The sequence below is a fragment of the Sphaerodactylus townsendi genome, linkage group LG03, assembly GCF_021028975.2.
Source record: "Sphaerodactylus townsendi isolate TG3544 linkage group LG03, MPM_Stown_v2.3, whole genome shotgun sequence".
In the NCBI taxonomy this organism is placed as follows: Eukaryota; Metazoa; Chordata; class Lepidosauria; order Squamata; family Sphaerodactylidae; genus Sphaerodactylus; species Sphaerodactylus townsendi.
In genome coordinates, this window is record NC_059427.1 from 82,285,565 (window position 1) to 82,307,629 (window position 22,065).

Sequence of the window (22,065 nt, forward strand, 5' to 3'; positions counted from 1 at the left end):
AAAATTATATTTCTTCATGAGAAATGAACATTATATTTCTTGCATTCTACTGGTATGTCTAAATAATGTTTTGGAGCAGGAAGAAAGTCAACTAAAACATGTTCAAAAATAGATCCAGTGTTTACTCTTTTCTACAGATATTTGTAAGAATGGCAACTGGTTGATTTGTAGTTAATATAATTATTGTTTAGTAGATCATTCATCTACTCTGATCTTTAATCTTAACAGAGTTATATTACTTAAATAATGAATGGCTTTATATAACTTAGAATATGAACAATGGACTCCCCCCAAACTCAGGATTTGTATTCAACAATTACGCTGCTGCTGCAGGACATGAAAATGTGAGTCACTCCCTGGACTGATAAGCCCCACCCGCACTACAATACTATCAACCACATCTATGCATAACAAGTTCCACCCAAACACTTACTGATTGGTTCCCCACCCTGGGACATGGACACCCCAAACATTCCCTTCTCTCTGGACACAGTGTGTAACAGACTTCCCTCTGTGATACACCTCTGAAGATGCCAGCCACAGATGCAGGCGAAACATTAGGAACAAGATCCACCAGACCACAGCCACACAGCCCGGAAAACCCACCACAACCAGTTGAATCTGGCCGTGAAACCCTTTGACAATACATTGAACATCTTTCCAATCTTGTCAAAATCCACATTAGATTGTGGTATCCACTGGTATTCAGTGGCATTGTTAGCCATTTATTAGCGAGAGACCACATGGTCAGTTCAGTTCTGTTACTTTTACCACTCCTGAAAGATATAAGGCCAGCCAAGCCTAAAAAACAAGGACTGTATATATAGGGATACAAGGCAATGTGGTATAAGCAGTTAGTTTGAGTGTAATTTCAACAGATACTTCATAAACCGTTCATAAAGATTATTCATACAGATATATTGTGGTTATTTAACTGGATAGAAAGGTAATAAACACACATATAATGAGAGCATGTCATAAACATTGTCCATGAGGCACGAATATATCTGTATGAATAATCTTTACACTCAAACTAACTGCTTATACCACATTGCCTTGTATCCCTATATATACAGTCCTTGTTTTTTAGGCTTGGCTGGCCTTATATCTTTCAGTATTGGTTTGACTGTATATATTTGCTATTCTGTTTAATACTTTTACCACTCCACCACCTTACGCAGCCTGGGACCCTCGTACCTTCGGGACCACATTACCCCATATGTCCCTACTAGACCTCTGTGTTCAGCAGAGGCCAATTTGCTGGTGGTTCCCGGCCCCTCAATGATGTGGCTGCCCTCCACTCGGGCCAGGGCTTTTACGGCCCTGGCCCCTGCCTGGTGAAACACTCTTCCTCCAGCTGTCCGGGGCCCTGCGGGATCTTGGTGAGTTCCACAGGGCCTGTAAGACGGAGTTGTTCCACCGGGCTTTTGGAATGTCCGGCCGCTGATGTGCCCCCCCCCCACTTTACTCTCCTGTGTTTGGGGTCCCTTTACCATTTATGGGACCCTTCCCCCCCTTTGGGAGGGTTTTAATAAGGATCTTATTGTATTGTCGAAGGCTTTCACGGCCGGAATCACTTGGGTGCTGTGTGGTATCAAAAAACACAAAAGGCACTGCAGACTATTTCAGCCAGAAAAATCAGCAATAGCAGAACACATGATAAACCAACCTGGACATAGAATATTATTTGAAAAAACAGAAATTCTGGACCATTCTGAAAGCCACTACGTCAGACTACACAGAGAAGCAACTGAAATCCATAAGCACATGGACAATTTTAACAGGAAGGAAGAAACTATGAAAATGAACAGAACTTGGCTGCCAGTGTTGAAAAATACTAGAGTCAAGACAGTGTCTAACCAGCTCCACACAAACACAGGATGACCATAGACAAAAGAAACAAAGGCCAGGATACTTCTATTCAGATGCTCCCACCAGTGACCTTGCTATCTCCAGTGTTACGCCCATGCTATAGTCTTCATTGTTACTCATACTTCTATTCAGACGCCCTCAACTATTGACCTGGTTGCCTTCTTTGTTACTCACAGACAAGGTTTCTCCACCCACCCTGGACACTCCAACAGGTATATATACTCCACTTGCTTTCCCAACATCAGATCCTCTGAAGATGCCAGCCACAGATTCAGGCGAAACGTCAGGAGAGAATGCTGCTAGAACACGGCCACACAGCCCGGAAACCACACAGCACCCAAGGATCTTATTGCTGACACTGTTTTATTATGCTGACCACTGTGTTTATTTCAATGGGATTTTAATTGTATGTTGTATAATTATGTTGTTCACTGCCCAGAGCCCTTTGGGGGTAGGGCGGTATGTATAAATAAATAAATAAATAAATAAATAAATAATCCAGAACTCAGCTGTGGGACTAGTTTTCATCTAAAGTCTACTATAGCGTAGCAAAGAAGGCAAAAAGAGCCCATCACTGCCCACTGAGTCCCACCAAGCTAAGGTGGAGCAGCTGGAGCCACTACACGTCTATTCTGAAATTCCAAATTCACCCCAAGCTAGTAGATGGGAAGGGCTAATTTGGCCTTTGGCTTGGATCTCACGGCTTCAACAAATTGTTAATTTTGAGGCACTCAGTAAATGCAACTTGTTTTCATGCACATCATATGTTACAATTTTTCCCTAAAGCTGGGTCCGTTATAAAAGGTGAAAGTGGACCAGCCTTTTGGAAGATGACCGGATTCTGTCGTCGCGTCCACTAGGCACCACTCCCTTCTGAACAGGAGGACTGGAGCGGGGGACGATTGGAGTGACTCCGCTGCCGGGAAAGGCCGCAGGAGGCTGCGAGTACCTCGCCTGATTGCGAGAGGGAGACGGGAGAGAGGCACGGGCGCTCTCTGGAGCGGCGGTGTGCCAGCCGAAACGCCAGGGGGCGCAAGAGGCAAGCGCCGCTTCTCGGCTCCAGCCGTGGCGACGTAGGCAGCCCCCGTGACCCACCTGTGACTGCGGGCCCGGCCCGAACTGGGGAGCCGGACCGGGCGGCGGCGGCCTCATCATGTGGCTGCCCCCCGAGGAGGTGCTGCTGGCGAACGCGCTGTGGGTCACCGAGCGGGCCAACCCCTTCTTCCTCCTGCAGCGGCGGCGGGGCCACGGAAAGGGGGGCGGCCTGACGGGTGAGTGGCTCGGCGGGCAGGGAGTGGCAGCCTCCGGGTCTCCTCTCCCACCCATTGCAGTCGTCTCCGTCGTCGTCACCCCCCACCCCGGGTGTTGTACGGGGAAGCATCAGATGGCTTCCATGGGAAAGGGCAAGGCCTGGCCTTTGCATCGTAATAGCACCTTGCCCTGGGCATTAATTACCTTTCTTAGCAATCTCAGACTGGCAGCATTGGCAGGAGGTCGCTGTCTGCCTCGTTATGAATTACTGGGGGGGGGGGGGGGGTTAAAAGCAGTGAAGCCTGTTAAATCGGGATTTGCACAGTTGAAGGCCAGTCCTTCCAATGGCCCCACATGCACTGCAGTGGCTAGCAACATCGCCAGTTTCAGTGCCCCCCCCCCCGCGGATTTAGAGGATGTTGGGCCAGGAAAGTGTTAATTACCAAGGCTTGGGATGGTGATTTCACTGGGGCTTGTTTTCCTAGTATCTATGTATAGGCTTGGGCTGTGCTGTCATTTGGTGTCTTCTTGAGGCGTCAAGTCTGTAGCAAGAGATAGATGTGATGTATTCTGCATTTGGGTGCATCTTTGGGACCTCGCACGAGGATGTTGCAAGCTTTTCACTTGAGAAGGGCCAGTGTTACATTTGGGTAACAGGAATACTTATTACCGTTTGGTTATGCGTTGTGTATCTGCCAAGATGCTGAGTAAAGACTCTGAATGTTCATGTGTACATTTGGAATTTCTCATGGGAAGGGAAAATGTAAATGTTATTAGACCCAATATGTCATACTCATGGCTAATAATCACTGAGACAGCTTTGCAAGTAATAAGGGATGTGTGGTGCTGATTCAACATGTAACATCCAAACATAAGGGTAGGGTGCACTTTTAATGATTTTCTGTGTAATTATCAAAGTGTAATAATTTTCTTTTTGAGTGGGTAATTGGAGTGTACAAGAATCACAGGGCTTCAGCAGCTTTTAAAACTTGATGTTAGTGAAGACTATAATGAACTGTACTTTGCAGCAGTTGTAAACAATGAAATTTAATCTCGGCTATATTAAGTAGAATGTCAAGTTACTAGCAAATACTGAGTTTATTCATGCTGCGGTATTCTGCATTACTATGTATGGCTGTGAAAGTTTGACAGAAAGTTGGCAGGAAGATTGATTCATTTGAAATGTGGTGTTGGATGAGAGTTTTGTGGATACCATGGACTGCCAAAAAGGCAAATCAATGGGTTCTAGATCAAATCAAGCCTAAGCTCCCTTTAGGAGGATAAATGTCTAAACTTATTATGTAATTGTGCTGTGCTCATATCAGAAGACAAAACTTACTGGAAAAGGTAATAATGGAAAAGTCCAAGGCAATAGGAAAAGATGAAGACTCAACTTGAGATAGATCAGTTCAGTCAAGGAAGCTACAGTTTACCTGAGCAAGGCTGTTAACAATGGGACATTTTTGATTTGTTTAATTCATAGGGTTGCCATAAGTCAGAAGTTATTTGACTGCACATGACACACACACACATACTGATTTTGCAACTGATACAAACTGCATTTATGTTGACTCCATGTTTTCACACTTATATTGCACCAGCCCTTGCAGATTTGTGAAGATTTGATGCAGATCACATCTGCTCATTGATCTGCCCCTGTTCAACATGTGTTTGTGCTATGGATAAGGTTAGAACATGGTGTCAAGGCAATAGACGATGTTCCCATTGACCAAGGAACAAAGTCATCTGAATTCCTATTTTGAAAGTATACTTCCTTCTATACTTCCTTTTGTATGTCTTGCTGTTAAGGGAAGTGCAACAGTAGAAGACAGTGAAGGTACAGGCCCCATCTGTCATTTTTTCATTGTTGAGAGCACTTTCCGGTAGATCTTTAATCTTGGATCTTGCAATTTCTTCCATTTAGGTAGAGGTCAGCAAGTTTACATTTGGTGTTGCTAGCCATCTACTTGCATCTATTTATTGTGTAAATTTCTTTCTAAGTGCATAGACATTGTGATCAGTAGGTTTCTAAGACAGTTCCTGCTTGGCCCTTGTTTCTTTGGTATAAGAAAGAAGAGTCTCAGCAGGTATGATAATATTTCATGGTAAGTAGTTTGAGAAACCAACCCTCCCAGATTCCCTCATTTACAGAGCTGTTAAATGTTTTGGACTCCTAATATGGAAGAGAGAGCTTCTTACCCTATCAAAACTGTGTGTAAAATAAACAGTGCAGTTGTCAGGAGAAGTTGTTCATTTTGTATTATTTCAAACTGATAAAATTTCCTGACGCTCCCTTTTCACCCTACTGAGAAATTTTAAAAAGTGATACATTTTTGTTTGTGGTAATGAGATTCAAATGCCTTCTGTGAAGGAAGAGCCGTAGTAGGGAAAGCATGTATCCCTAGCACTCAACATGCAATTCACTGGGAACCCATGTTCTCCTAAAGTAGGGCTTCAGTTATCCAGCTGATCATAGAGTAGGGCACATCCCCAATAGGTGAAGCAGGGCTGTGCAGATTTTTGCATCCTGTCCTGGTTGACAGGGGCCCGACTTCTTCAGTTTGACAGCCCTGCTCATTCAGACAGGATCTTTGTTCCTAGCTCTGGGCTTCTCAAGGCCTAGTTATGAACTGAAGAGCAAAATGAACAAAGCATCAAGAAAAGCTTCATTGTCCTCATCCTCTTCAATAAAAGAAGAAGGATAAGTAGAAGTCTGGGAGACTTTCCCATGGGGAGGGTGCCATCCCTCCAGATGACAAAGCTGGCAACCAGCAGGAGCTGGTGAGGGCTGGGCATCCCGAGCTTCTGGATCCCCCAGTTCTTCCTAGGACAAATCAGGCTCCTCAGGGGATCATGCTGATTCCCCATGATGCTGTGGTGGTGGCTGCCTCAATGTCAGCTGGCACCACAGAGTCTTCTATGATCTTTCGTCCAGCTGCCAGCAAAGAATTGTTCTCAGCACTTACTTCAGGTTCCCCCCCTCCCCATGAGTATTGATTGGGGTGAGGGTATAGTCCCAGGATTTGTCACCTTGCCAGTGTTAATTTTGGTGCTCTCCTCAGGTGGATTCTGGCAGACCCAACATGGCTGCTGCACCATACCTTCCCACCCTTTTGCAATGCCCAGGAGGAGGCTGGCCCCAGCAATCTCAATGGGGCCTGGCTTGGCAGCAGATTGCCTTGCCAGGAGGATTGTTCAACCCATGGATACCCTGGGGGTAGGGATTGGGAGTGAGCATACCCACCCATCAGCAGAGCAGAGAGCGAAGTTGCAAATTATCAGTTCCCACACACAGAGACACACAGACACTCATTAGAGTCAAAGACCCCAAGGAACAAGGAGCCTAAGAGAAAAAAGACCAGGAGAGCCAAGCAGGCTCTGATTCCAGCAGCTTTGGGAGATCCTGATGGGGAGGAGGGGGAATGGTCTCATGAGGGAGCAGTACACCTAGCTTACACCATTTGCCGCAGATTTCCTTCATGGAATTTGGGTAAAGCCCTAAAGGAGTTAATGCAGTGATGGCGAACCTTTTCGAGACCAAGTGCCCAAATTGCAACCCAAAACCCACTTATTTATCGCAAAGTGCCAACACTGCAATTTAACCTGAATACTGAGGTTTTAGTTTAGAAAAAACGGTTTGCTCCAAGGCGCGGATTACTCGGGAGTAAGCTTGGTGAAGCAACTGTGCAACGCTTTGAATGGGTGAATCATGACCCTAGGAGGGTTTACTCAGAAGCAAGGCCAACCTAGATGTGTGTGTGTGTGTGATTTTCCACTCCCCCTACATGACAAACTCTGTGCATGCGTGCCCACAGAGAGGGCTCTGAGTGCCACCTCTGGCACGCGTGCCATAGGTTCGCCACCACTGGGTTAATGGGTTCTCCATTTGAACCACCACAGGAAGCAGAGCTTCAACACCTTTCCTGGGAGATAGCCTTCCTAGTAGCCATTACTTCGGCAAGGAGGGTGTCAGAACTAGGAACATTATCATTCAGAAGGGAACTGTGTGATTTCCATAGAGACTCAGTGGTGTTAAGGACTGACACCTATTTCACTTTCAAGGTCTCAAGTACTTTTCGCTGTAACTAGCAGGTAATACTGACATCATTTTGCCCTTACCCAACACACCTCAGGGAACATGGACAGCGTACTTTGGATGTGTGTAGAGCCCCAAAGGTATCGAGAGAACAACACTGTTCAGAAAATCACACGCCATATTTATTTTGTATCAGCTATGCAAATTGGGTCAGAGAGCTTCTAAGACTTTCATTGCCAGGTGGATCAGACTTTACACAAAGTCAGCATACAAGTCCAAGGTCTGTCAATGCCAAAAGGCATTTTACCCCATTCCACCATGGCCACAGCGACTTCAGTGGCTTTCTCAAAAAGAGCATCAGTGACAGAAATCTGTGACACTACCCCTTGGTTTTCTTTTTATGTACATTCGCCATTACAGGCTTGACCAGCAGAGGTCAGCAGAGGTGAGATTTGGAAGGAGAGTGTTATCATCATCATCATCATCATCAACAACCTTTTTATTGGCATAAGTTTAAAATACAACAGGGAGGTTGAGGAGAATCAAGTTAAAATAAGTAGGTTCGAACATTTCCAGCGGTTAAAACAATAAATAAATAAATAAACTAAAATCTGTGACGAATCTGCTGTGCCAGCGCCAGAAATTTGGCAACGTCTAGGGATCTCTGAGGAGACTGATCACAAAGCAGAAAGAAGGATTTAACCTTGTCTGGTGAGTTGGCATAGTTCTCAGTGTATGGGTCTATATATTGTCTTCTAGATGAAGTATATAGTTCGCAATCTAGGAGGATGTGCTCGATTGTTTCGATGGCTTTTGTGAGCACGGACACGTTCTTTGTTGGTATGGGATCTGGAGAAATCTGCCGCTCAGGACTGCTGAAGGTAGGGCATTTAGTCGGGCTAGCATTAGGGTACGTCGGAGATATGGTGAAGATATATTGTAAAAGTACCTTGGTAGCCCTTTACTGAAGGGAAGAGGGTGGGAGCCCTCCGGTAAAATGCCCTTCATGTATTGAGTAGAAAGCAATTGATTTTCATTGTCAAGTAGCCTTAGCGACAGAAGTTTGACTATTTGCGCTTCGTCCATGTTCATGAAGAAGTCTAAAGCGAAGCCTAACGAATTAATTTTTTCCTTGATCAGAAGACTCCAAGTGGAGAGGTAGGAATCCGAAAGCATTCGCTTTGTTAGGCTGTCCTGTTCTGATCGGAAATGGAGGCAGCCAGTATCGGGCGAGGAGAGCCATGCACGTGTTTCGAGAAGATTTAGACCTAATTCCGAACATAAAGAGAGAGATGACACGCTGTTCGAAATTCCAAGTAGTTTGCGAAAGAAGCTAGATTGTATAGACTCAAGAGGCTTTAGATTATGATTTAGCCAGATTGGAGCGCCATACAAGGTTTTTGGGATCAGTTTGCCTTCAAAGGCTCTCACTGCTGCTGGGACGCATTGACCCCCTTGGGAGTAGAAGAACCGCCTAATTGCTGCCGCGCACTGATTGGTGGAGAGGGAGATGTGCTTGTACTGCTCGGTCCAATTCAGGTTATATTGGAAACGGATTCCCAAGTAGTTGAAACTTTTGACTTGGTCAATTCTGTTCCCACTGATAGACCATGCTGCTGGTTTCCACGCTTTTGAGAATGTCACGATTTTAGTCTTCTCATAGTTTATTGTAAGTTGATTACGTTCGCAGTAGTCTGCGAAGGCGTGGAGTAGACGCTTCAGGCCTATCTTGGTATCGCGAGAGTAATACCGTGTCATCGGCATATAGAAGGGTGGTCAAGGGAGCGTTGCCAAGGATGGGAGGGTGAGCTCGAGCGGTTGGAAGGGAATTTGGAAGGTCCTGTAGAAACAGGTTGAAGAGTAGAGGGGCAAGGACACAGCCTTGCTTGACACCCTTATTAGAAATTATTTCGGGGGTGCATGGGCCGGTAGGATTGTAACGTATGCTGCAAGTGGTGGCAGTATAAAGTCTTTGGATGAGGAGAAGTAAGCGCTTCTCTATCCCCAGAGCACTTAGTTTGTTCCAGAGGAGTTGCCTGGGGATTGAGTCAAAGGCACTCCTCAGGTCGAGGAACGCAGCATATAGTCCAGAGTTCTTGGTTTTTCCATATTTCTCGGCGAGGTGCCTCAGTACCGCACAGTGGTTGTACGTGGAGTGGCCCTTGATGAAACCGATTTGCTCAGGACCAAGAACAGGAATGGCCCATTCCAGAAGTTTCTCGCGGAGGTGTTTCCCTGGGATAGAAAGGAGGCTGATTGGCCTGTAATTGGAAGGTGTATCATAATTTCCTTTCTTAAAAATTGGAACAACAGTGGCCTTGGTCCAATCTTTGGGTAATTGGCCGCTATTATCAATTGATGAGAAAAGTTTCGCCAATATAGGAGCCCAGTTTCCGGCATAGTTGGTAAAGATTTCAGGGAATAGGCCATCTGGACCAGGGGCCTTTCCATGTTTGAGTTTTCTAATAAGGCGGAATACCTCGGTGGAAGTGACTCGAGGCCATCTGGGCAGGTCTTCAAGAGCAAGTGGCTCCACATCGGGTTGATTGGAATCTGGGTCAGAGAAGATTTTATTGTAGTTCTCCCACCATGTTGAAGGGGTGATAGAGGAGGCCGAGGTGTATGCGGTAGAGTTGCGAGAGCTGCCCTTGGAAACGAGGTTCCAAAATTGTTTGGTGTTCTTGGCATTGATTGTAGCAATCAGATCAGCCCAGTTTTTTTGCACCAATTGCCTCTTCTTTATAATCAGGGCTTTCTGGAACTGGGTTTTGAATTGTTGGTATTCGTCATACGATCTGGCAGTCGCATTTTCTAGGAAAGTGCGATGAAGGGCTCTGAGGTGTGCTTTCATTTGATAGCACTCTTCATCAAACCACCTGGATATTTTCTGTCCTGCAGCTGAGTATGGCACTTTGTTGGGAAGAGTGGCCTTTATCCAAGATGATAGGGATTCATACACCAACAGAGATCCTTCTAAGGAGGGGGTGTCAGACATTTTTTTGAGGGACTCTGACAGTAATCCTTCGAACCCTGCATTATCCAGAGCGAGTTTGCACCTAGAAGACCATTTGGTGCAAGGAGCCAGGATGGAAGGCATTGGCTTTGGTTGAGGATTTGCATAAGTTGTCATTGGGGGGGTAAAAGTCATGATTAGTTCCAGAGGTAAATGGTCACTTTCCGTTCTGTTTATCACCTGAAAGGAGGATATGGAATCAAGGAGATTGGGTGAGGCGATCATGTAGTCAATCACGCTCCTTCCTTTACGTGAGATATGCGTGAAGCTGCCTGGGTAATCCTGCTGAAATTTCCCATTGAGGATTATTTTATTTGTTGCTGAGCAGAAATTAATGAGTTCATGGCCGCTTTTGTTTGTTTTGGGGTCTTGAGATACCCTCGGCAAAATGGGTGTTGTTTTGGGCGACAATGTCAGAGGCAGCTGAGAAGTGGGATCTGTTTGGCCAGTTCTGGCATTAAAGTCTCTGACTATAAGCAAATCCAGCTCTGGGTGGTGGCACTCTAATTCCTCCAGATAGGATGAGACTCTTTCCCATTGAGCTGGGAGTGTTTTATGATCAACATTTGGCGGAACGTAGATATTAACTACTATTAGTTTGAATTGTGCCACTGTAAGTAGAACAGCTTGGGCCAGGGGCGGACATGTTGTTAGAGAGGTACACTTAAGGTCAGGATGGTTAGAGTAAAGGCAGCAGAGTCCAGCTTTCAAACGGCCCTTTTTTGAGGAGCGCGTTGCCGGTAACACGCATGATTTGAAGCCGTTGTAAAGAATTGTTTCAGAGGACCATGTTTCTTGCAAAAAGATGATATCATAAGTGGTTAAAAAGTCTTTGAGGTCCTCGTCCCTGGAATTCTTTTGCCAGCCAGCAACATTCCATGAGAGGCAACGGAGAATCCGGGGTTCTGGTGTTCTGGATAGTCAGTCGAGGGGTGTGATTTTCTGTAGGTTATCTCCGATGTCATGGAAGATACACCCGTTTCCATCGGCAGGAGGGTTTTTGCAGGGCCTCGCCATTGATGGTTGATACTCCATTGGGGCTGCTTGTGTAGAAGGAGAGGGTATATATTGGAGCTCGGCAAGTTCTTGTGCCCACGATTTTCCTGCTTTTTTCCCGGCCTGGGCATTATTTAGAACTCGGCTTGACCATCTGTCTACTTCCAGCTCAAGGAAGGATGCTGCACATGCATCTTGGCCATCAAAGTCTGGGCTTGAAGGTTTCTTGTTTTTATCTGCTGGTAATGAGGTATCTAGTAAGAGGAGAGGATCAGGACCGTTGGCCGGGTCTCTTTGGAGATGGCACGTCTTTGCTGTAATCATACTGCTCCTTGAGGGGCTCAGGCATGTCAGATCTCGTCTGTTGAGGATGCCATTTTGCTCCTGCTGCTGCTCATGTTCCTGTTCCAGCCCTATCCCGTGAGAGTTTTGTGTATAGATCACATTTTCTTGCATTTCCTTCCTTACCCTGGGGCTGGGGGGGCTTCATTGGGATCTTATAAGTGTCTGGGACCTTAACAAAATCCAAGGTGGTTTCATTCTCGGGTCTTAATTGGGTGTCTGAGCTCTTGTAGATTAGGGGTTGGACGATGGTATTTTTAAAAACCCGAGATAAAATCAAGCCTTTGGTTACCAGCCGAGCTCTGCTGCGGAGTAGCTTTGCAGGAATTCTAGATGAGTTGAAGGTTAGCAGGGCTCTTAGTTGATGGTTTTCATAGTCCATCATTTCTACTGAGCGTAGGTTGACACGATATAAACTTTCTTTTAATAGTATACTGAGGTGGTGCTTGGCCAAGGAGGGTTCGCTCCAGTCAGGGACTATGCCTCTGTGTTTACCAATGGTTAAACAGATTTTGTTGGGTAGGAGTGTTAGGTTACAAGTGTTCTTAATCTCTCTACTTTTTTGCTGAAAATTGGAGCTTGTGCCTTTAACAGGAGTGGTCTTTGAGACACTGAGCTGTAGCTCTCTTTGTGCTGTTGATTGAGCCTCTGTGCGTTCCTGGTTTTTGGAATCCATTACTGCATTCATTTTGCCATTTAGCAGCTTAAGCTCATTGTATATATATTCGACTGTCCCCACTAAGAGAGATAGTAGGCTGATTACAGCATGTGCTGGAATTTAAAAAAAAGAAAAGGGAAGAGAATGATGATTGCAGTTGTGCTGTTACATTGGAGTAAAACTAAACAGTTGAGTTATTTTTCTGTTTTTTTGCGTTATGTGGCTTAATGATTACTGTTCCTTCCTGTGTACTGTTCTGATATATAACCAGCTGGATAACTGAAGCCCTACTGTAGAACCACACTTTGGACTTACCTATGAAGGTGGCTTCCCTACAGTTGAGCGAAGTTATCCAGGATTCACCCGTTGTTAGCAATCATTTTTCTCCCGACAAAGGGTTGTCTCAGGCTCTCAATGCTGGAGAACTAGGCCCCCTATCAACCAGGAGAGAGCACAAAAATTAGCATACCCCTACCAGAACTATTGGGATGTGTGTGTGACCTAACCTACAACAAGCTAGATAACTTGTGCAACGTTATCCAGCTTGTTGACAAGGCTGTAGAAAAGACACCTTCACAGGTAAGTCCAAAGTGTCAATTTCTTTCAGTTCACTTCATATACGAGTGTGAGACTGGAATCTAATTATGCAGCTGTCATAAGACCCTATTATTGAATGTCTGTGACTACACTGGTGACAAATGTGCATGTCACTTGGTGATAATTTAAATATTAAGCAGATGCAGTGTTCCCCATTCTTTTAACACTAGTTAAAAGAACAAGAGGTTTGCATACTCTCTCTTAATCTTTCCTCAAATTATCCTTCCCTTTCCTCTTCCAGTGTCCTGTCTGCATTGTTGAAATTAACTCTGATCAGCTTAAAATCCACTAGAAACCAGGCTTTTTAATTTATTTATGATATCTGGTTAAAGCTTCCATGGTTGATATTGGTCTCATTATTAGTTTAACTCTTTAGTAAAATTTTGTGCTGTGGCACATTCAATAAGGCAGAAGATTGTGGTTCAGTTTTGATAACCCAGGAGTTTACTTTGTATTTTAAACATTGTATATTACCTACATTGAATATTGTTTAATATGATTATTGTAAACTAACTGTCATCTTTGTGCTTTTCTCTGATTTTGGATCATAGTAAAGATTGAGTCGTGTTGGTTTAACTCCACACCATAATTAAGCCTTGAAAAAGGGCAGGCAGGAAATGATTCATTTAGGTGAGGGAAAGGAACCGGAGGATTCTCTTAATTTATTATAATTTTGATAAAATCATCAGAATGCATTATAGCTGCTTTGGGTCTTCACCACGCAGAAGAACTCTGGCTTAACACTAATTTTAAATAGCAAACATTATTTTAAATACCCAACCAGTACTTTTCAATATTTTTATAAATAGTCTGGATGGGGGTTGGAGGAACTTCTTTGACACCAAATTAGAAAAAGCAGTGAACATACTAGAAGATAGAGATAGAATGCAGTGAGATCTGAACACATTGGAAAAGTGTGTGGATGTGAACAAGATGTAATTCCACAAGGATAAGTGCAGAGTTCTACATCTTGGTAACAGAAATGAGAATCATGCTTACTGGATGGGAGATACTCTTGTGTGATGCAGTGGCAAAAAAAAGCTAATTCAATCTTGGGATGTATTAGCTGAGGCAAAATATCCAAGTTGCTAGATATCATGCAGCTATATGCTGCATTGGTCAGGCTGCACCCAGAGGTGGAGCGAGGGGAAACTCTGCCCAGGGTGTGTGCGTACCCTGCACCCCTGCCGCAGCACACCCCCTCGGCCCAGAAGGCCCCTCCCTGCCCCAGCCACGCCTCTGCAGCACCTCCACCTGGGGTATCACACACACCCCCATCCCGCGGGCACTACGCTACTGACTGCACCTGGAGTATTGTGTGCAGCTCTGGAGGCCTCACTTTAAAAAGGATGTGGACAGAATGGAGCAGGTACAGAGGAACGAGACGGTGATGATCAAGGGCCCGGAGCCCAAGTCCTAGGAAAGGCTGAGAGACTTTGGAATGTTTAGTCTGGAGAAAAGTATTTGAGGGGCCGTCACTAGAGTTTGCAAGACCTGAGCAAGACAGTTAAGGCAATTAATGATAGGATGTTTTGGAGGACATTGATTCCTAGAGTTGCCATGAGTCAGAAGTCATGATGGCACTTAACACACACAAACACATACACTTAGAGGAGGGCAGAGAGCTGTTCCTGTCGGCAGCAGGGGTAGGACTCCCAATAATGAGTTTAGATTACAGGTGGAAAGGTACCAGGTTGGATATTAGAGGAAAAAAATGTGGTCAGAGCTGTTCAATAGTGACATCAGCTGCCTGAGAAGGTGGTGAGTTCCCCCTGACTAGTAGTCTTCAAGCAGTGACTGGACAACACATGGCAGGAATGTTCTAGGCCAGGGGTGGGCAATTATTTTTTCCATGGGGCCGCATAAGAAACAGAAAATATTGTGGAGGGCCGGGCCAAAAGGAAGGGGGCGAGGCGCTTTTGAAAGCCCCGCAGAAGCCAGCAGCCAAGGCAACCGGCTTCTGCGGGGCTTTCAAAGACGCCTCGCTCCCCAGCACAGCAGGGGGGCCAGTCAGGGTCATCCGGCGGGACGGATGTGGCCCGTGGGCCGTATAATGCCCAGTTCTGTTCTAGGCTGATCCTGCTTTGCGCAAGGGGTTGGATTAGATGGCCTGAGTGGCCCCTTCCAACTTTATGATTCTAACTGTCCTCTCTGAAACTATGCCATGTGCTGTGGAAAGCCTATTTCCGTGGTGGCGATCTTATGGCACTCCAGATGTTCATGGACTACAATCCCCATCAGCCCTGGCCAGCATGGCCAACTGGCCACCACTGGCCTATTTCATTCATTCTCTCAAGCATAGAGTTGCCTGGTCCTCCTGTCCAGCACTGGTGAATATAGTCTGCAACACAATTGTTTTTGAAATGACTCACATGGCACCTCATCAGTAAGATTATTCTCCTTGGAGAAGGAGCACCTCTCTCATCAGCCATGATACATAATACTGAGCTTTGTGGAACTATTCTACCGTGGCTGAGGGAAGGTTTTGATTTTTGGCGATGGCCATGAGTCGAGTGTGCTTGAGCTGAACATGATCCTCTGATCACTAGCACAGGCTGCAGTTCAGAATACTTCTTCAAGTAATGCTACAATAGATGAGTTCAGGGACGCTGTACCAGATTCTCCTTAATTGTGTTCCATCATAAAATTGCTGTGCAGTGTCTTATTTTCAGACTTCTCTAATTACCCCAAGAAACTTGTTCCCCAGGCCCAGGCCCAAGCTGATGTACGGAGGGAGTTGTTGGGAGACACTTGATCATCCGTCTCAGAGATGACTTCTCTTGAACCCTGATGAAACAAGGCTCCCAACACTTAATGTCTTTGGACAAGAAAAGGTATGCCTCGCATTGACTGTGAGAAGAGCATCATTTTCCAGCATGGGTCACTGGTTGTTAATGATGTGTTCAGCCAGTTTGAGCTGAGTGCCATATTTTAATGTTCTAAGCTTGTTGTAACCCTCCCAGAGCCCTTTGGGGATTGGGCAGGATATAAATCCGATAAGTGGGTGGGTGGGTGGGTAGGTAGGTAGAAAAGAAGGAAGAAAGGAAGAGCAGTTTTTAAACTAAATTCTGGAGGAAAGCTGACAGGAGCTAGGAAGCCCTTGGTTCATGATGACTCAGGGTAAACGCTTGAGGTAATATTTCTGGAAGTGGGAATGAGAATGAGAATAGAGCAGTGAATGAGGACTGTATGAGGAAAACAAGGCCCAGGAAGGTAAGGACACTTGGAGAGGGAAATGAGGTACCGGTTATCCATAGTACTAGTGTTTGAAGCACCCAAGCCAAGACTGGGGAGCTGAAGTTCTTGGTACTTAATGATAATTTAGATATAGCATGGATTTCAGAAAGATGATAGAATTGGGGGGAGGGGGATCAGTGTGATGTGATTATCCCAGGGTATAAACTCTGTAGACAGGGTGGGGAGGAGGATTTATATCCCCCCTTTCTCTCCTGTAAGGAGACTCAAAGGGGCTTACAATCTCCTTTCCTTCCCCACCCCTACAACAAACACCCTGTGAGGTGGATGGGGCTGAGAAAGCTCTGAAGAATTGTGACTAGCCCAAGGTCACCCAGCTGGCATGTGTTGGAGTGCACAAGCTAATCTGGTTCACCGGATAAACCTCCACAGCTCAAGTGGCAGAGCAGGGAATCACACCTGGCTCTCCAGGTTAGAGTGCACCTGCTCTTATCCATTACACCACGCTGGCTCTGTGGGTGGGTATTGTTGCTTTGTATACCAAAGAGGACATAGAGTTAAGTAAGCTAGGTAACATAATGGGAATAAACTACTCCATGGAATCGTTATGGGTAGAAGTTCTGAACCCCAAAAATGGCTTCTGTGCTCTGTTGGTCGTCCATGGAAGTTACTTGGTCTCTATACGAAACAAGATCCTTGAATAGGTGCACTGGGCTGGATCTAGCAGGGCTTTTCTTATGCGGCACACGAAGAGAGACAATAAAGCTTCTTCCCATGCTGCTTTCCTAGCCTGGCACCCCCACCGCCACCACCACAACACTACAGTTATTTGTTCCATTGAAAGCTGAAGAAGGACTCAATGATAGTAAAATATAGCTCTCCAGGGCCAATTCTCCAGGGCCCTGAACACTTGGGATTTATGTTTCACCTGACAATTCCCACTGCATCTTGCTTGACAGAATCAGGGCATTCGCTGTGCTAGTTTCTATTTGTGTAAAGGTTTTTATGTAAAGGAAAATTATTCCATCTCATCTTTCCTAAGTTGCTTGTGACGGCTGCTGCAGAGACCAGATATGTTGAGACCAGATATGAGACCAGATATCATAAAAACTCTTCAGACTACCTCCCTTCATTCCTTTCTTTGTTCATTTAGGTAGCTGTCCGGTCACACTGACTCCTGTTGCCTGCATAATCTGGCATTGAGCCTCAGACCCTTTTCTGTATTATGGAGCGGAGACCTGCTGGAGTGGAGCTTCTGCTCTTTCCCTCAGTTTGTTTCAGTTGCCACTTTGAATCGCCAGTATGGTTATGTTTATGCAGCTGTGAGAAGAAAGAGAGGTTTCATTATGTATTTATTTTTTCCACATCTTTGTCTTTTTATAGGCCTGCTTGTGGGAACACTTGATGTGGTTTTGGACTCAAGCGCTAGAGTTGCTCCTTATAGGATCCTGCATCAGACACTGGACTCTCAAATCTATTGGGCAGTGGCATGTGGTATGTACTAGTATATCTGAAAACATAGGAGAGGTTTTTTGAAGGCAGATAGCACTGATGTATCTCTGCTCTTGTCCCCCAATCCACACTTTAAAAAAACTCACACTGATTCTGCTTTTTTAACAAGGTGATTTTTTCAGGAACATTTTGAATTTGTTTAGGGCAGAAGTGTCCAACTCTGGCACTTCAAATGTTCATGGACTACAATTCCCATCAGCCCCTGCTGGCATGGTCAGTTGGTCATGATTCTGGGAAAGAAATTGGCTGTGTGTATGGATCCTGTATTCATGCATATGTATATAAATTCCTGTCTCACATTTTAATCTCAGTCTCACAGTGACTTACAATTAGAAAGTAAAAGCACATTGTCTAATAAAAATACATTGTCTAATAAAAAGACAAGCAGAATGAAATGGCATCATATACCAAAATCCATCTTCAGGAAACCAAAATCAGTCAATAGCAGAATATCTCCATCAACAACATTTGTCTTCTGAAGCTAAAATAAGATTCAATCAAATTACACCTAGGGAGAGAGGTGTTCTAAAGTGTGCTACTCTAATCCGTATCACATGTTCTGCCATACCTGTGATGTCACTGGAACACAGAGTAGTGCTTGTTTCGCCAACTTTGGTGTACATGTTTCATGGTGGAGGCCTCATTTCAAAACTGTTTGAAACTTTGAAAATCCAAACTGGAGCACTGAATTTGGCCAGAAACAGGCTGGAAGCCAGTTAAGTTGGGTCAAACTTGGAGTTTTATAATCAGTCAGTTGTTCCTTATCTGCAAATGAGTATCTGCATTATGGATCAAGTATGTTTTTGAGGATATTACAATGGCACCCCATGCACAGTGTATTTCAATAGCCCAACCTGGAAGTTACCAAAGTATGTACAATTGTCACCAAGTCAGACTTCTCCAGGAACAGCCATGTCCAGTATACTGGACAGAGATGGTAGGTGATACTTTGGGTCACAAGCAGCTGTCTGGACATCCAAGAGAAGTGCTGAATAAAGAAGTACACACAGATTGCAAACCTAGGTCTTCAGCCCCATCCAGCCCAGGATGAATCCTGCTGCCCTGGACTGGCTGGACTACCAACCAACAGCACTTGCATCTTGTCTGGATTAAGTTTCAGTTTCTTTATTCTCATGTAGTGCATCACTGATTTGTGATACCAGTTAACCAAATTCACAGCCTTCTTAAGACCAGATAAAAAAGAGGGGTGTAACTAAGTGTTATCTGCATACTAATGACACCAAACCTCAGAGCTTTCAACAACCTTCCCCAGCAGTTTCCTGGAGATAAATAACATAGGCGATGAAGCAGAATCTTGCAGGACTCCAAAGGCTCTGAGCAAGAGCCAGAATCTTCTCAGCCTGCCTTCTGAATCCCACCTTCAGGAAGGATCAGAACCAACACAGTAGAGTACTTCCCAATCCTGCCTGAACCTGCCAGTCTAGAGTGATACTGTGAGAGGACCAAGAGAACTAGCAAAGATGCATCCCCCAGCTACCTCCCAGGTCAAGTCATCAACTAAGGTAGCCAAGGCAGTGTCAGTACTAAAATTTTATGAAATGCACATCTGGAATGTGGCCATTATATCTAGAGGTTTGGCCAGGATTCTGCCATCAGGTAGAACAGCAAAAACATGATCTTGATAGGGGGAATTTAAAAAAAAAATCCTGACATAAATCTTTATTGGAGAAATGTCTCCTTTCTTTCACATAAGCTTCAACGTGAAAGATATTTCAACATGTTTCCCTCATTTTGTGAGTTTTCATGGATTGTCAAATAACAATTCTGTTTTACATTATGCTGAGAGCCATAACTTGCCCAAAGTCTTGTGACCGAACAAAGGTTTGTATCGAGGTCTTGCTCAACAGTAATTCAAAATTCTGTTCATTCTCCCGTGGTAATGTGACGTGTATTTTAATCTGTGTTTTTTAAAACTTTAAAGCAGTCCTATGATATAAGACACTGTTATTGCTAATGTGCAGCTGGCTATCAGAGGTTAAGAATTTATAATTTTCCCTGGACCATCCTGTGAGTCTGTGTCAGAGCAGAGAATTGAATCTAAGTCTGACAGAGTTTGTTGCAGCCTAGTGGTACAAAACATAGGTAATCTGTGCAGCTGCAGCCTAGAAGGTCTTTGGAGAAGAAGTGGGGTTTTAAAGGGGACTTGTCAAAAAAGGAAGTGTTGCTTTTTTCCAACTGTAAGAATTGACATTTTTAAAAAGAGAAGTACCGTATAGACTCGTGAATAAGCCGACTTGTGTATAAGCCGAGGCACCTAATTTTACTACCAAAACCTGGGAAAACATATTGACTCGTGTATAAGCCGAAGGTGGGAATCCGGGAGGCAGAGGGAGCTCCTTATTTGGGCAGTGACTCTCCCTGATGTCAAATAAGGGCAGTGACTCCCCCAAATAAGGAGCTCCCTCCACTTCCCTTCTGGGTTTGAGGAAGCGCAGGCAACCAGGAGGTGGAGGGAGCTCCTTATTTGGGCAATGACATCAGGGGGAGTCACTGCCCAAATAAGGAACTCCCTCTGCCTCCCGGGGTTTGAGGAAGCCCAGCCAGCCAGGGTTCCCCTTCACCCTCCGAGGAGAGCAGCAACAAGCGGCTTGTTCAGCCGCAGGGAGTTTGTCCCGGCCACGCCCCCAGCCTAGACAGAGGCCTGAAGAGCCAGCTGGTAAGTAGTGACTCGAGTATAAGCTGAGGGGGCATTTTTCAGCCTCAAAACAGGGCTGAAAAACTCGGCTTATACACGAGTATATACGGTATACTATAAAACTGTCTGAAAATGTTTTTGAAGTCTCAGCATTTTTGTAGTGAGAATTACAATAGTATGTTTGATTTCTGTGTATTAAGATAGCTTTAAAAAGAGAGAAGATGATAGCATTGATAGAACTGAAAGAAAAGAACAGTCCAGGTTGATAACAAGCAAGCTTGTATTGATCAGGAGTGAGTCACATAAACTGGTAAGCAGAAGTAAAATTTTGCCAAGATGAGTGGAAGAATACGAAGTTTGAAGATTGTTGATGAGTGTTTAACTGGGAGGTGTCATTGTCACAAATGTGTTAAAGCACTATAAGCTGTAATAGTGTTGTTCTTTTCTCTTTTGTAAGCTGTAGTTATGATAAAGTGGCACAAGAGGAGAGGGATCATTGTGAGAAGCATGGTTTTGTCACTACTTAAACATTCCATAGGGATGCTTGCTTTTCTGACTTTAAACTCACTTGTGGCTGTTACCATCTTGTTGTCATTTGTTAATTTGTTGTTAGGTTCATCCCGTAAAGAAATCACAACACACTGGGAATGGCTAGAGAATAACTTGCTCCAGACTCTCGCCATCTTTGATAATGCAGAGGATATCACTACCTTTGTCAAGGGCAAGATACATGTAAGAAACACCTTCTCTTCCGTACACTTCCTTTGTCCTGGCGCTAAAGAGTGCATCTTTATGTGGAGTTCATTGTGGGACAGATGTCTTCAGTACATCCCAGGATGGATCCACGTGGCTGACTGTGGTGCTTACCCTTGGCACAGGGCTCACCTCTTCCATTAGGGGACAACCCCTTGCATTGGGCAACAATGCTGCCAGGATCAGAACTGATCCAACATGAAAACGGACAGAAGTATATGATTGGCTGTCAGCTAAAATGTGTATATTTTATCCATGGAAACAAAACGACTTTATTAGTTTTAATGCTGAACCATATTAATCACCATCAACTTTATTTTTGCCATCACTTCCTTCATGATTTTCTTTGTGGTAAGAGAAGCATTCCCACATTCAAAATGGATGAACATAAAATAAAAACTTTTAAAAAGGAAGTTGACATGGAAACAGGGTGGGGATGTCTGTATGGGAGGAGGTTCCATTGTTTGTCACTTACAATGTTCGGTGGGTGTTTGTAAAAGTGTATTCCACAAAACAAGCACCATAGTGGTGCTTAAGCTGCCATGTTTTCCCATGTATAGAATGCTTCAGAAAACTGTGGTGCACCCACAACAGAAGTGCAGCCTCAGGTGGTGGGCATGTGGACTGTGTGCAACCAATTTAGTAGTGCCAAACCCTGAGTCTGTAGAAGGCCATTCATCTCCAGCTCCTTTTTTCCTGCAGGGCATCATTGCTGAAGAAAATAAGAATCAACAGCCTCAGGGGGAAGAAGATCCAGGTAAATTTAAGGAAGCAGAACTGAAGATGCGTAAACAGTTTGGAATGCCTGAAGGAGAGAAGCTAGTCAATTACTACTCCTGCAGCTACTGGAAAGGACGTGTCCCGAGACAAGGCTGGCTGTATCTTACTGTTAATCACCTCTGTTTCTATTCCTTCCTTTTGGGCAAAGAAGGTAAGCTGCAAGTCTGCTGAATCTTTCTGGCCTACACCTCATTCGCTTAACCGATCTGGGCTAGTTGCTTGTTTTAAACTGGGGTCATATCTGCAGTTAAGCAGCTGACGAGGCCTGACTGTGAGCGATACAATGAGCAGGTAGAATTTTCATTCTGGAAAGGAGGCAAAGGAACTTGTGATTGTGTAGCTACCTACTTCTGAGTGATTAACTGTTTCAGCAGTTGGCAGTGTTATGTCTGCCTTACTGGCCT

At 44.7% G+C, this 22,065-nt stretch overlaps 1 protein-coding gene across 2 annotated transcripts in view; it reads left to right on the forward strand.

Moving 5' to 3' along the window:
• Nucleotides 1-2,934: 2,934 nt before the first annotated feature.
• Nucleotides 2,935-22,065, forward strand: part of TBC1D9B (TBC1 domain family member 9B) — a 49,827-nt gene continuing 30,696 nt past the window's right edge. For both annotated transcript variants that reach the window (XM_048488555.1, XM_048488556.1), the window contains exons 1-4: nucleotides 2,935-3,143; nucleotides 17,344-17,454; nucleotides 20,742-20,860; nucleotides 21,584-21,812. In XM_048488555.1, coding sequence (XP_048344512.1) covers nucleotides 3,026-3,143; nucleotides 17,344-17,454; nucleotides 20,742-20,860; nucleotides 21,584-21,812 — 577 coding nt within the window. In that variant the 5' untranslated portion in view covers nucleotides 2,935-3,025. The remainder of the gene's footprint in view (nucleotides 3,144-17,343; nucleotides 17,455-20,741; nucleotides 20,861-21,583; nucleotides 21,813-22,065) is intronic.